Here is a 15,375-nt window from a genome sequence, read left to right as displayed (position 1 = left end):
ATGCCAAATGGGCTTAAGTTACTGTATCTAACTTTCTTTTTGTTGTTGATGTTTATGTCTGCACAATGCAAATGCATCTGTAGTTCTGTGACCAGTGGTTCTGTTAAAGTCACCAGAGATTTTGTTTGCTCTTTTTCAGATATTGATACCTTTTGTTCTTGTGTCATGTGCTTTTGAAGCTATACAGCTTTCATCTCTGCTATCTTCTAAAAGGTAATGCAACAAAACAAATATGTTTTGCTTTGAATTTTATAATATTTGAATTTCTATAGAAACATTCAATAATTAAATAATTTTTACTCTGTGTATGTAGAACATGACTCTCAGTATATGTGTATATGTATATATATGTGTGTATATATATATATGTAATGTCATCTTTAAAGTGGGTAGTGATGAAATAAATGTGCTAACACCTTGCTGAATCTCTTTCACAATTGTAAGCCTCACTCTGTAAATAAATTTTGAAATGCTTTTCCTGCAATACCTAAACAAGCTGCACTGGCTTAACATGAGGTTTTGAAAATGGAGTATGCTTATTTGTGTTTATACATCCCTGTGCTGTAATGCATCCAACGGACGTGTGGGGAATACACTAGCCCTTTAAGTCCATGGCTGTTTAGGAAGCTTCGTCATGATCTCTGTGATAGTGTTCTTCTGCATACAGTGCCTTGCCAATTAAAAATACATGATAGTTAGTCACATATAACAATACTTAAAATACCTGTCGGAGTTAAAAGTCATTGATCTTGGCTTTCACAGACACCCCTGACTTGGCATATGGTCTTGCAGAAAGAGACTTGGAAAATGGCAGTGCTACTGATATTTTATGTATTTATTTATTCATTTATGCTTGCTCCCCATGTTTCTCAGCCATGCACTGTACTATACTTATTCAGCTTTATGCTTTCCTTCATCATAAAAAATCATAAAAAACTATGCAGGCTGTTTTAAAGCTTTGTCTTTCAACTTGGTATCATACAGGCTACTGGGAAGTGAACTCTGCCTCCTGTATAGAGTCTCAACAGGCCCTATCCTATCAAACCTACTACACATTCACAAGTCAAGTGGTAGCATAAACACCTGGTTAAGGGATCTCAGTCTCTTACAACATAAACAGGACATGCTGGAAGGATATATAATACCGATCCTGTGGAGCAATCTTCCCCTCCGCATAATGTATTTCTGTCACTCTACTCAAATGAAATTCGGGTAACTCGATGGAAAACATTAAATTCACCCCTGTTTAGCAACTATGTCCCTTATGGAAAGGGTAAGTAAGTAATGTCCCAAAATATTCTTGTTCTACCCACTTTGGGTTATTCCTACACCAAAGATAATGGCTAAAATACTACCATAGGAATGTAAGGCTAGGCTTCAAATGGTCCACATGATCAGTAGCCTAGTAAGTACCTATGAACCTAATTTGTCCACCAATAAATTATTCCCTGTATGGGCCCATTTTACGTACACAAGTCTGTCCATGTATTGGTTCCTTCTTGTAACAAGTATCAGTGATACTTTCATGTGAAACTCAGCAAATCCAGAAGCCATCTATTCCATGAGGCAAACTGCATATCCTATCCATTGCAGAGTGTGTTTCTAAGTATCTGTACCTCCAATGGACCAAAATACCTTAAATATAGCCAGGATTTCCAATTTATACATAATCTTACATTTGAGATGCTCCTTAATGATCTCTGCAAACCAAGCTCTGTAGTAGGGTAATTTCCAAAAAGTCATGATCCACATGCTGTAGTTATCCATTGTCTCTTAATCATATACTTTCCGCAGTATGCCAAATCCGCATGACACATTCATCTTCTCATACCACAAAGCAAGCTACCAGTTATGGCTGTCAGTAGGATTTACCTATTCCCAAAGATGTTTTAGAAAATTCAGGCACCATCTGTGTTTTAACAAACCAGGGATAGAAGTGGGCCTTTTTACCTTACACTTCCTCCATGCAGCCTCAGTTTTTTCCACCAAATAAACTTAACAGTTGCAGCTAATACTAGTGTCTGTAACTCAGCCAATAACCCTGTCTCATCATAGCAAACTACTAATTCAGCAAGAAAGAAAGATAGTCCATCAGGTGTTCAAATCTCTTGGTCTGACATCTTGGAGAATTTCAGGTTGATGTCCAAATCCATGTATTTTGCAGACATTTTATGCATTATAGAAGAAACCCAAACCCTATAACTGTAGTCCATGCTTTCCATTTCTTGTGAAAAGAAAAGAAAAACAGTAGAGTCATTTCCAGTTCGTTCACTGATCTGGCTTGGCAGGGATAGTGTCACACTCATTGTGGTGCAAGGATGTCGCAAGCTCTAGCTTTAGTCTCTATCAGCTGCTAACACCTCTTAAATCCACCTCAACTACCCTCCTCTGCCCTTACTCATTTCCTCTGTAATGTAAACCGGAAATATAATCGTCTAAATTGTAAAATGTAAATTTGTGTTGAAATTGTTCTTAGGTCTATTAATTGCTACTGTAAGGTTTTTGTTGTATATCACCACTTTCTGTTTTGTTTTTGATATGTACAACTTACATCCTCTCTGTTTCACTTTTTTCTTCTTTGTGAATTATTTCAGTGGCCAGCTGTGAATAGTATACTACCCTGAAAGCAAATATAAAATAAAATAGTATAATATGCTGAAATCAGTGTAAAATTGTCATTGCTATTGCTTGTATGTATATATATATATATATATATATATATATATATATATATATATATATATATATCTGTGTGTGTATATGTTTATTTTAGATGTGGTGCAGTGCATCTAAAAATAATAGGTTTGCAATAATTTCTTTCATTTTCCATCACAATTAGCAGACAGCACTGCACATAATAAGTGGCTATCTTTGTCAGTCTATGCAAGATGCATGTTTGAAAGCAATTGATTATGACTATTGGCACAGAAGTGCAGTGAGTGGCACTGCCGTCTTGTAGGGCTTGGATCTCTTATTGAGGTTTTAGTTATGATCCATTGTGTGTGGAGTCTGTACATCTTTCCAGTTTCTCTTTGTGTTTTATTCAGGAGCTCTGGTTCTTTCATTTTCGAGTGACATGCCATAGGTGAATTGGCTTTCTTCGGGTTTGTTTGTTGGTAATCCTGAGGGGTGTGTGTGTGTGTTTGTACACACGCGTCAGCGTCTATCTTGTGATAGATCTCTCTTTTCTGGACATTATAAGTATGTTTGTAAAAACAAATTTATCACCAGTTTTATCTGTGGAGACACATAGTATTGGGGGTACATACATATAACTTTTTTGGCTAACAGTATAACAAAATAACAGTTAACATGTAATTACCTTTCAAAAAGAAGGCATTAAATGCATCACAAAACATACAAGCCATTAGAGCTTTGAGGTCTGCTAGGCCCCCTCATCCCCAGCTGTATAAGGGAATTTTGACATAAGCTTAGTACTATTATGTTATTTATTATTTATTTCACATTTGTTAACCAGGATAGTCCGACTGGACAGCAGGTGTCCGTTTTCAGCAGAGTCCTGGGGAGAAAAGCTCCAGCACAATTAAAAAGAGAGAATACAATTTACAATAACATGAGAGAAGAAGTTGTAGATTACTTTAACATAGTATAACAAGTTACAAAACTGCTTACAATAGGTCAGATTATAGATATAAATTTGCAGGTAGATATTACATTATAAAGATATTGTAGCAATGAGAATTCAATATTTGGATAAAAAGGTGACACATTTTTATACAGGATGAGCATAGCAGTTGCTGTATTACACTGATGGATGGGTAAACAGGTGACTACTTGTAGAAATATTTACAGTATTTACAGTGAGCAATAAGATGAGTTCACAGGAGTATAGTACAGCCTGAACAGTGACCCTGGCAGAGGATGCACTTGAGTTTTAAAAAGGTTTCCCTGTAGTAGTAAGTTGTTTTATGGTGTTTTGTTACAGTTGCATAGGTGGTTGGAGTAGAGATATGATTTTAGGTGAGTCTTAAAGGAGGATGTAGAATTTAGAAGTCTAAGGTCAGGAGGAAGGTTGTTCCAGGTCTTGGCAATTTCATGAGCAAAAAGAGATTCCCCTGAGTTGCTTTTGCAGAAGATAGTTTCAATTAAGTCTTTGTTGCTAGAGCGTAGTTGTCTGTTTGGATTATGGAAGTTGAGGTTGTTCAGGACAGGTGTTTTTTCTGGGTAGTACAGTATTTGATGGGCTAAGGTGAGTTGGTGATATTTTAGAATGTTGGGGAATTCTAGCCAGTGTAGGGTTTGTAGGGCAAGGCAGTGGTGGGAACATGACTTAGTATTGGTGGCGAATCTGGCAATTTTGTTGTAGCAGGTGAAAAGTTTGTGTCAGTTTTATTTAGGTTTGTTAGTGAGGGAGAGAGATATAGCAGTATGGACAGAAGATGAGTTATAACTATAGTAATACGAGATTCTGAGGTGAGGTACCTTATGCATCTATAGAGCCTAGTTTTTTGTGGACCTTAGAGATGGTTACTGAGATGTGTTTGTTAAATTTGAGTTGTTGGTCAATGGTAATTCCTAGGAGTTTTGCCTCAGAGACTGGGGTGATTTGGTTGTTATTGGTGGAGAAAATGGAAAAGGGGATATTAGAGGGTTTGGTTTGGTGGAACAGCATGAGTTTTTTTTTTTTTTGAGGTTAAGTATAAGTTGTGAGTTTTTGAGCCAGTTCTCAATTTCAGTGAAGGTTAGTTGGGGTTTCTGCTGAAGAAGTTGGATATTGGGTGCAGAGCATATGAGGGTTGTGTCATCAGTGTATTAGACTATATCGGCTTTTGTGGTAGCTAGGTGGAATTGGTTGGTGAAGATATTAAATAGAAGTGCGCCGAGGATAGAACCTTAGGGTACACCTAGGGTGACTGAGAGTTGGGGGGATAGGGAGTTTATCTATTTGACGGACTGGTGACGGTTACCTAGGTAGCTTTTGCACCACAGCAGAGTGGGGGTGTCAAAGTTAAGGTCAGAGAGAGAAGTTAAAGGTTTTTTGTGGGATACCGTATCAAATGCCTTGGATAAATCAAGGAAGGTAGAGGAGACAAGATTGCCTTGGTTCCTAAAGGAGTTTATAGTGTTGGTAATTCTGAATAGGATTAAGTGGAGGTACTGCAAGATGGCGGAAGCCGTGTTGGGTGGGAGAGAGAAGGTTATTGGAGTGGAGGTGGGAGAGGATTTGGTGATGTATGCATCTCTCTAGAATTTTTGACAGGGGTGAAAGAATATCTGTTGGGCGATAGTTAGAGAGATCAGTAGAGGATCCTCCTTTGTGAAGGGGAATGATGAAAGAGGTTTTCCACAAGATTGGCATGGTGTTTTTGGTAATGGATCTGTTCATTAGTAATGAGATAGGGTAGGCTATGACTGTGGATGTGAGTTGCAGGTATTCAGCAGGGATGTTGTCAGTGGCTGGGGTCACTCTTTACCTTCAAAAGATAGCCACCTTTTGTGCAACCCTCTAATGTTGAGTAGGACAAAAGTGAAAGAAAATTGTGACAATAACACATTTCAACTTGCTGATGTCAAACATATATATACATAGCATGCCAGGGATCTACTAGTGTAAAACTAGCCTTGTTCAAAAGTGTACATAAAAGGGTCACTTTAACTTGTACTGGGACTGGGGACAGTGTGGTCATTATTTCCTTCTTTTCTTACAGAGAAATGTCATATAAGGTTTTATAGCTTGTCTAGGGTAGTGTGATATATGCTATCAACATATTGGATTATACTATTGTAATCATTATTTTACTCACTTTCCTCACTAATGAAAATTAGATGTATCTGTAGGCTGCTGTCTTTTGGGTGGCAATAATAAGGAGGCATGCCATGTATATATATATATGTCTGACATCAGCAAGTTGAAATGTGTTACTGTCACAATTTTCTTTCACTTTTGTCCTACTCTGTGTACAGGTACGACAGTAGCAACTTGAAATATATGATTGTGGTCATTTTGTTATTTCATCCTAGTGTAAAACAGAGGGGTATACAGGAAATTATCTTTTCCTTGGGGTGGTTGTATGCTGGCAGGAACCATTCCTGGGTATGATTTTTAAGCCCCAGCAATCATTTTCATTCTCAGTTTATTGAGAACTACACTTTTGTCAGCTTTGAACTTTAAGCCTTGGGCACAACTTTGTTCTTCCTTGAAAGAAAAAGAATAAGATAAAAGTTCTTTCCTTCCTCTTAAATTTTGTTCAGGCCATTATTAGCTTAAAATGTTGGTAAAAAGAACTCTAAAATCCACTTCAGAGCATCTAAAACCCCATGGCAGCTGGGGGTCTACATGTTATCAGCCCCTGACTTAATTCAGCTAGTTCCTTCATATTTTTTTGCAGTGCAGTCTTCGCTAGTCAGTGTGTGTTGAAAGGATGGAAGAAAGGGCTAAAGAGTAAGACAAAGTGTGAAAAAAGGGATAAATAATCTGGATGGTGTATGCAGGCCAGGACAGAGAGAGAATAAAAGGAGTATACTGTGGAGTGATGGGAAACTATGTAGAAGAAGAGAACCAGTAAGGAGTCCTTTGCCTAAGACTTCATTTCATATCATTCTGGCCCTAGTTGACCCTAAATATGCTTTGTCTGTCCATTTTTCATGTTCTCAACCACCATCATTGTCATGCAACACTACTTCATATGTCTCTTCCTCAAGGTCCTACATAATACCATCACTTGCTTCCTTGAATTCAAACTCATGCTTCCTGAGCATAATCAAGCATGTTTATTCCCTTTTGAAAAAGAAAGTCTTGAAGCTTCATCCATTATTAATGCATGACTGAGAACAATCAAACACATTTTCTGTATGTCTGTACAGAAAGGTCAAAAAAATTATGTGTTTTTTATGTTACATACTTTGCCTGGCTTTCATTGCTGACACAAAATATATTTAAGTAGCAAGACTCAAATCAACCAGATTATGTCAAGGTTGCCTGGTTGTTACCACTAACTGGCCAAGAGACTTGAAATGCTCTTCTGATTGTAATTCACTTTCCCTACAGTCCAGTGCAGGTTTCCAGTTGTCTTTTATAAACACAACAAAATCCATGCCTTCTTTTTTGGAACTCCAATCACATGAATATTGTTTCTCCATGCTCTTTTAACTTAAAACCAGGGATCACAAACTTCAGATGTTATGTGGTCCTATCTCGCCTACATTCTTTACTCATGGGTTTGGAGCCGAGAATCGGCTCTGACTCGGCCAACTTATTTCTCTAGCACGAAGTCTCTACTTGGCTGGGCTAACCCGGTATCCCAAGATGCACCTCACCCTAGCCCCAGATCTCATTTGCCGCTCCTAGAGTTAGGACGTGGTCTCGCTTGGCTGTGGCTAAGTACCCTTTTCAAAGCTTTCATAAGTCTTTAGCAGTCTGTTTTTTTTTGTAAAAAGTTATTTTAATAGCTAGTTTTCCATTGTGAGTGTACTGTGTAAGCAAGTAGAGATTTTTGTGGTATCCCTGTTTTGGCGGGCTAGGCCCGTTTAAATTAGAGGATCTAGTCCTCTCCTGTGTTGTTTTTTTGTGTAAACTTGTGTTTTATGTGGTTTTTTGGTCGGTAGTTAGTTTTTCCTTGCTGCACCAAAGAAACGTTTAAATTAGAGTTTCCTTGGCTGTTCGTAGTTTGGTTTTTCCCACCTTCCTCTTGTGTCTGTCATCGGTTGAGTGGGTTGTGAATTACTATGTCTAAAGAGCAGAAAGAGCACAAAACCCTCTGGGTTTAAAAAATGCTCAAAATGTGGCTACAAGATGTCCATTACAGATGGGCATTCTATCTGCGTTTATTGTCTTGGCGCTATTCACCTGCAAGAGTCCTGCAGTTTTTGCCATGCTTTCAGCCCAAGGGTACTGCAGGAAAGAAATAATAAGCTGATTTTGAAGGGCCTGGTTAAGCCTTCTTTTGAGGAGTCCTTAGACTCTTCTTCTAGTACTAAGTCTAAGACTTCCAAGGCCAAGAAAAGATCTCCGGCTCCATCTGTCTCCTTGGAGCCCCCTTAGAAGGTTTCGAAAGTGGATACTGCCTCCTCGGCTCCCTTGTCCTCGGGGCCACAGGAGGTATCTGTTGTACTGGAGTCGACCTCGGCTCCGATATTATTGGAGCCTATTCGGAGCCGGTCACCCAGTGTTAGGCATGAGTCTCCGGGTAGGAGATCCCGATCTCCTTCTATTTCCTCCAAATCCTCTAGGCTGTCTGATTTGGATGTGGATAGGGTAATCCAGAGGCTACTGCAGTCACCGGTGTTAGCAAAATTGTTCTCGGATCTGACCCAGTCGGCTCCGGAGCCAGTCCCTATTCTTTACCGATGATTCCTCCTCCGAGCAACCCTGTGTCGTTGGAGCCGGAGTGCTCCGTGCCGAGTGATGTTCTGGTGTCGGCTGCGAAACCCCTTGCGAGTTTATCGGAGCCGACGTTGGCTCCAACCATGTTGGTTCCGTCCTCTGGTTTCGGTACTTGGGTTTCCTCAGTCGGACCCGAGGGGGATACCTCGGGACTCTTATTGGTTCCGAGCCTCCCTCTCGGTGCATCAACTTGGGGAACCCCGACTCCGGTTGTGGTCTCGAAGATGGGTTGGTCCTCGAATTCAGGGGGACTTGCCTTCGAGGCCATGAGGAGCGCACTGGCCAGATCGTCAATTACATCACCCGGATCGGTCACTCCTTCCCCCTACACACTGACTAGAGCCTCTGATGCCCCCTATCTGTGGATGGCGGAGCCCGAAGGTCTGAGGATACCCCCATGAGCGGTCCCCAACTTTCTGAGGGCCCCTCAGTGTCAGTGCCTGAGGAGCCCCCTAGAAAGAAGTTGTGCAAGAGGAAGCATATAGACTCCCAGGACGAGTCTCTCACTTCCGATACCGACCTCGAGGAGACAGAGGGGTCCCCTAAGTCATCCTCCGATGATGTCTCTTTCTCCGACATCCTGGAGATCTTGAGGCAGAGAGGCGACTGGCCGTCCAAGACCCCCTCTGAGGAGGAGTCGCTATTCCTCAAGGCATTCAGAGCTCAACCCTCTGCCTCCTGGGTATCTCCACCCTTCGATGAACTCCTGGATTTGATTTGTCAAAGGGTGTGGGAGAGCCCTGATTCCGTGGAACTGGTGCCCAGACGTCCAAATAAGTTTCTTTTTGCTCCCCCGGGGAAAGAGTTCCTGACCAAAGAGGTTTCCGTAGATGCCTTGGTGGTGGCGGCAGCCACTCAGCAGGAAGTTGCAGAGGCTTCTTCTTCTGTCCATCCTCCTAACAAGGACTCCAGGAGTATGGACCGGTACGGGAAGCGTACCCTGTCTTCAGCGACCTTTACTTTGTGGTTGCTGAATTATCTTTGTCATTTTACTCGGCTCCAGAGAGATCTCCTTAAGGAGCTAGGAGACACTCTGACGCGTAACATGCCTGAGGCAGTAGTGCAGACTGTTAACGCCCAGTTGTCTACTCTTGGTTCCATTGTCAACTCGTCCATGAGGCTCATATCCTATGCAGCTGAAGGGGCGAGTAGGGCAGCTAGCTCAGGTGTAGCTCTCAGAAGGCAAGCCTGGATGTGCCTGTGTCATTTTGCAGAGGCCTTTAAGTCTTCCTTCACTGATACCTCCTTTGATGGGTCCTCACTCTTCGGGACCAAAGTGAAAGACACCCTCACCAGATGCGAACAGGAGGGGAAGACCCTATCTGCCGTAGGGGCCCATTTCTCTCTTCCTTCTAGGCCTTACCCCAAGGCTCAGAGAGGAGGGAAAATGTGGTTCAAGAAGTCACAGAAGTCTTTCCCTGCTGCTCAAGGTGAGTCCCCCTCCAGAAGCAGAGGAGAGGGAAATTATTCTGGAAGATGCCGTCCTAGAGGCAGAGGAGGCCCCCGCAACTCAGGAGACTGCAATTCCTTTCGCGGGTCTTCCTTTCAGCATTCCTGAGGTGTTGCCCAACTGTGATGTTCTGGAGCCAGTCGGGGGCCGAATTTTGTTGCATCCGGAAGCCTGGGAAAGCATCACCCAGGATCATTTGGTGCTTCGAATAGTTACCGGAGGTTACACTATCCCCCTTTTATCAACACCCCCTCCAGTCAAAAGAATCTCGGACTTTCCACCCAGTCAATGGGATCAAGCAGCACTAGAAGTTTCAAAGCTGCTAGTAAAAGAGTCATCCAGCCAGTCCCCTCAGACCATATCGGTCAGGAACTTATTCAAGACTCTTTTTCGTGCCGAAAAGAACAGGGGACCTGAGGCCCATTCTGGATCTCAGCCGATTGAATCATTACGTTCTGAAGTCCAAGTTCCTAATGGTCACTCTTCAGTCCATTTTTACCTTGCTGGAAAAAGGAGTATGGATGTGCTCCATCGATCTCAAGGATGCCTACTACCACATCAAGATGGACAAGGCATCCAGGAGTCACTTACGCTTCCGGCTGGGAGCCAATCACTTCCAGTTTCGTGTCCTGCCCTTTGGTCTCACCACAGCCCCCAGGGTGTTTACCAAGTGTTTGGCAGTGGTGACGGCTCACCTGAGACGTCGGGGATTCCACGTGTTTCCATATCTGGACGACTGGCTTCTCACCGCCCCCACCAGGCATCTCCTCATTCAAGCCAGGGAGGCTACCATTACTCTTTGGCAACAACTAGGAATTACCTTGAACTGGGTAAAGTCTGCCTTGCTGCCCTCACAGCGTGTTGTTTTTATAGGCGCCGAGCTAGACTCTATTCAAATGCGGGGCTTTCTGCCACAAGAGAGGATAAGAGTGCTGCAGTCACAGATTCACACGTTGTTGCCCCTCAAGAGAGTTCAGGCCAGGTTAGTTCTCCAGCTCCTGGGATCCATGGCTGCCACCATCATGCTGGTGCCTCTAGCCAGGTTACACATGCGGATCCTACAGTGGCTCCTTTTGGCCCAATGGTCCTTTCAGAAACTTCCTCTTTCCCACTTGATACTTCTCACGGAACGGTGCAAACAGGACCTCCGCTGGTGGCTATGTTCCACCAATCTGGACAAGGGGAGGAGCTTGATTCCTATGTCTCCAGTGGCCACGGTGACCACGGACGCCTCCCAGATGGGGTGGGGGGCTATTATCTTGGCAGGACAGTCCAAGGCACGTGGCAGGATCACGAGGTACACCTGCACATCAGTGTTTTAGAGATGAGAGCGGTGTTACTAGCGTTGCGGGCACTCCAAAGCTCTCTTCCTCTGGGAACAATTGCAATTCACTCGGACAGCATGGCCGTGATTGCAATTCACTTGGACAGCATGGCCGTGGTGTGGTACCTGAACAAGCAAGGGGGAACCAAGTCTTATCCCCTCTGCAGAGAGGCCAATCGAGTGTGGCATTGGGCAGTGTCTTCCCAACGGTTTTTAGTGGCAACGCACATTCCGGGAAAGACCAACGTAATAGCAGACAGGTTGAGCAGAGCTGTTCTGATGCCTTACGAGTGGTCCCTGAACAACTGAGTGGCAGTTCAAATTTTCAACAGGTGGGGTCAGCCTTGCTGCGATCTCTTCGCCAGCCCTCTCAATGCCAAATGCAGCAAGTACTTCACACTGATCCCCCCACAGGGGGAGTCACCCAGGGATGCTCTAGTCCACGATTGGCCCCCCGGTCTGATCTATGCTTTTCTTCCGTTTCCTCTGTTACCAAGAGTGATTCAGAAAGCCATATCCTTGGGAAGCAGGATGATTCTAATTGCTCCACACTGGCCTCGACAAGTATGGTTCCCCTTTCTTCAGCAGTATGCAGTGGACGGTCCTTGGACCCTGGACCCTGGACCCAGTGTCAGACCTACTGATTTACATGTCAGGGCAGCTCCATCCCTCCCTGCGAACCCTCAGGTTGACAGCCTGGCTGCTCCACTTCCATCACTAGTTAGACAACATTCCTTTTCACCTGAGGTGGTACACATCTTGTCTTCATCTCATAAGTCTTCCACCAGAATGATTTATTCCAGCAAATGGAAGAGATTCGCCATTTGGGCTCAGGCCCAAGGTTAAATTCCGTCGGTCTTAGATTTTTTAGCCATGCTTTTCTGATAGGGCTCCGCGCCGGCTACCATTAAGGTGTAGCTGGCTGCAATTTCCAATTTTCATACATCTTATGAGCCTTCTCTTATGGGCCATAAACTTTATAAGGCCTTCTTGAAAGGCGCCTGGTTACTTCGCCCTCCTGTTTCAGAACTTGTCATGCCATGGGATCTAAACCTTGTGTTACAAGCCATCACTTTACCGCCCTTTGAACCGGCTGCCACCTGTGAATTAAAATTTCTATCTTGGAAGACGGCTTTCCTAATAGCCATTACATCGGCCAGAAGAGTATCAGAGATTCAAGCCTTGTCCATTAAACCTCCGTATTTGACCTTTCATAAGGACAGAGTTTCCCTGAGACTTAACCCGTCCGTCCTTCCGAAGGTGTCATCCACCGTTAATCTTCATCAGTCTATCGAGTTACCAGTGTTCTTTCCAAACTTTTCCAATAAAGCAGAGTTTAGATTTCACCAGTTGGATGTGCACAGACAACTAAGATTCTACTTACACAGGACTAAGCATATTAGGAAGTCTGATCAACTGTTTGTGTCCTTCTCAGAAAATACAACAGGTTGTCCTATTTCCAAGAGCACAATTTCTAAATAGATCAAAGACTGTATTTCCTTTATCTATTCGTCAGCAGGCAGAAATTTACCGTTACCCGTCAAAGCTCACTCTACCGTCAAAGCTCACTCTACCAGGCCAGTGTCTACATCAGTAGCATACCATGCCAGGCTTTCATTGGATGATATTTGTGCTGCGGTCTCCTGGGCCTCTCCGCACACCTTTTTTATTCATTACAATTTGGACGTGGCTTCTAGGGCCCGGGCTTCCTTTGGTTCCATGGTTCTCAGGAGTATTTTCCTATGAGCCACCCAGGATAGAGGTGCTGGGGATGCTGTCCCGTGAGTAAAGAATGTAGGCGAGATAGGACCACATAACATCAGGTAGTTATGTACTCACCATAACGATCGATGTATGTGGTCCATCTTGGCTCACATTCTTTCGTACCCTCCCACCTGCCCCCTTCCTGTAGGATTTGGAGGAAAATTGGCTCTGAGAACCCTTCAGTGTCAGTTGTTTTTTCTTTCCTTTCTGGCTGGAGTTCCTTCCAGTGGCGGTTGTGTGTGGGGTGTGACTGGAATGGCTACAAACTAGATCTGGGGCTAGAGCGAGGTGCATCTTGGGATACCGGGTTAGCCCAGCCAATTAGAGACTTTGTGCTAAAGAAGTTGGCCTAGTCGGAGCCGATTCTCGGCTCCGAACCCGTGAGTAAAGAATGTGAGATGAGATGGACCACATACATCGATCATTATGGTGAGTACATAACTACCTGTTTTGCACAAATGAATGTGATACTTCATTGTCTTAATCATCTGTTTGTAGTGCCAAAGTAGTCTCTCCATAGCCATATAGGAATTATCAGTTTTATTCTGTGTGTTGAACATTTTAGCTATAAAGTTCTTCAGCTTTATTGTTTATTTGTAGACTCAGGACAGGGCTATCTGTAATGGTATTTCTACATCCTTACTAAAATCAGATACATCTTAGTTTTTTTCAAATGCATCTTCCTCCATCTTTCTATCCACAGTTCCATCACCAGGCAATGTATATGATTTGAATATGTTTTGGGTAGACCTGGATCCTGCTAGCAGCAATTGTTACTTCCTCATAAACTTTCAGCACACATACCAAGTAAATTACCCATTAAGAAGCATTTTATTCACTTTTATAAACTAAATTTTCACACTGAAAGACATCATGATCTTTTAGCTGTTCCTCCTTTTGACCCTTTAATTTCCGCATAACTTAAATATTTTTCTTGGGAAAAACACTTTTAGAGTTGTGGTACCCTAAGCCATGATCTCTAGAATTACGTTTGTTATGTGTAAAGAAGCAAACTTTGTTTTTCATAAGGAAAGAGTGTATTTAAGGACAGATTAATACTTTATGCCTAAAGTGCTCTCTGAAATTTCTGTAAATCAGTCCACACATTTGGGTGATTTATTCTGAAACAGGATAGCAAAGATGAAAGAATTTTCAAAACTGTGGATGTACTCAATAAACTTCTGTACTACATTGAAATGATCATGTCACTGAGACAGTCTGATAGGCTCTTTATGTCATTTATGGAAAGGAGACAGAATTGTATATTTACTAAACAAACTTCTAAATGGTTTGCAAACTGCATTATTTTTGTTAGAAAAAAAAACAGCAAAACTATTTGCTGAGGTCATCTGCCATTGCATTCTTCCTTACAATCTGTTCTGCCTAAAAGTATTTGTAAGTTTGCAGATTGAATGCCAGATATAGAAAAAAAACTATTTACTTTGGTTGCTCTGCCAGTTATGCATTAGGCCAGAATTTATTAAATAGTAAAGCCAGCCTCCCTTCCGAAGCCCATGCTTTATTCATGGAAAACTGCCACAGGCACCAAGATTGCCATTTCACTGGTCTGAACAAATTGAAGAACTATGTCTGACTAGTTGTCTTTTGGATTTGCTTTCCACAAATTTGTGGGCTTTGCATATTTGAACATCGTGATGCTTTTCTGTTTCTTTTTTTTTCTATTTCTAGGAGACCCATAAATGTTGACAATTTTGAGGGCTTGAAGTATGAAGGAATAATGTTCCAAGACAAATCTTCATAATTTCTATTATGTATTTAGGGAAGGATGTTCATGGGGAGACCTACAGTACATTTTTGATGTCTAGGAGAGGTTCAGGGACTTTTATATGGTTTGAAGAGAGTGTGATGTGGTTTGAGAAGTTATATTTTAGACCAGCCACCATACCCAGTTGCTGAAAGTACCTGCTTGGCACTATCCCATTCATTTTATGAAACTTTTAAAACAGTGATCCTTATTATGAACATATTAATGTGTGAGTATACTTTTCATTTTGAATAATAAAAAAAAAACAGCAAAAAAAAGAGAAAGCCAGAAGTCCACCACAACTTGCCTTTAATCAGCAACAAACAGCAAAGCTTTCGAGTATCACACTTCTTCAGTAATTCAAACAGACAATTCAGTGCATTAAATAATACAAAGCAGCCAATCACTACTTAACTGATTAATTATAAAATTGCCATTTTCAAATTTAAAGTGCCCATTTTGAGTTTAAAACATACTTTCTTTATATAAAAATTCTCTATAAAAAATAGCTAAAATACACTAATAAATATATAATGAATACATTTCATTTATATATTATTATGTCTGTCTCTTAAGACAGGTTTAATACTTACAGTGCTATTCAGGCCTGGGGGGGTGATCGTCCCTAAAATAATTTATCCATCTGTATTCAGATAGCTTTTATTAACCATGTTGTCACCACTTTTATTCAAGAATACTACCTGTAAAATTCTAAATTTAAACTTATT

At 42.0% G+C, this 15,375-nt stretch overlaps 1 protein-coding gene across 4 annotated transcripts in view; it reads left to right on the top strand.

Moving 5' to 3' along the window:
- The window catches only part of PIGN (phosphatidylinositol glycan anchor biosynthesis class N), a 1,150,670-nt gene that overhangs the window by 937,743 nt on the left and 197,552 nt on the right, over nucleotides 1-15,375 (top strand). For all 4 annotated transcript variants that reach the window (XM_044065181.1, XM_044065178.1, XM_044065179.1 and 1 more), the window contains one exon: nucleotides 140-213. In XM_044065181.1, the coding sequence (XP_043921116.1) occupies nucleotides 140-213 (74 nt within the window). The remainder of the gene's footprint in view (nucleotides 1-139; nucleotides 214-15,375) is intronic.

Source organism: Protopterus annectens, chromosome 3.part0 (assembly GCF_019279795.1).
Source record: "Protopterus annectens isolate FY-2018-M chromosome 3.part0, PAN1.0, whole genome shotgun sequence".
Taxonomy (NCBI): domain Eukaryota; kingdom Metazoa; phylum Chordata; order Ceratodontiformes; family Protopteridae; genus Protopterus; species Protopterus annectens.
This window is presented reverse-complemented; position numbering and strand designations above follow the sequence as displayed.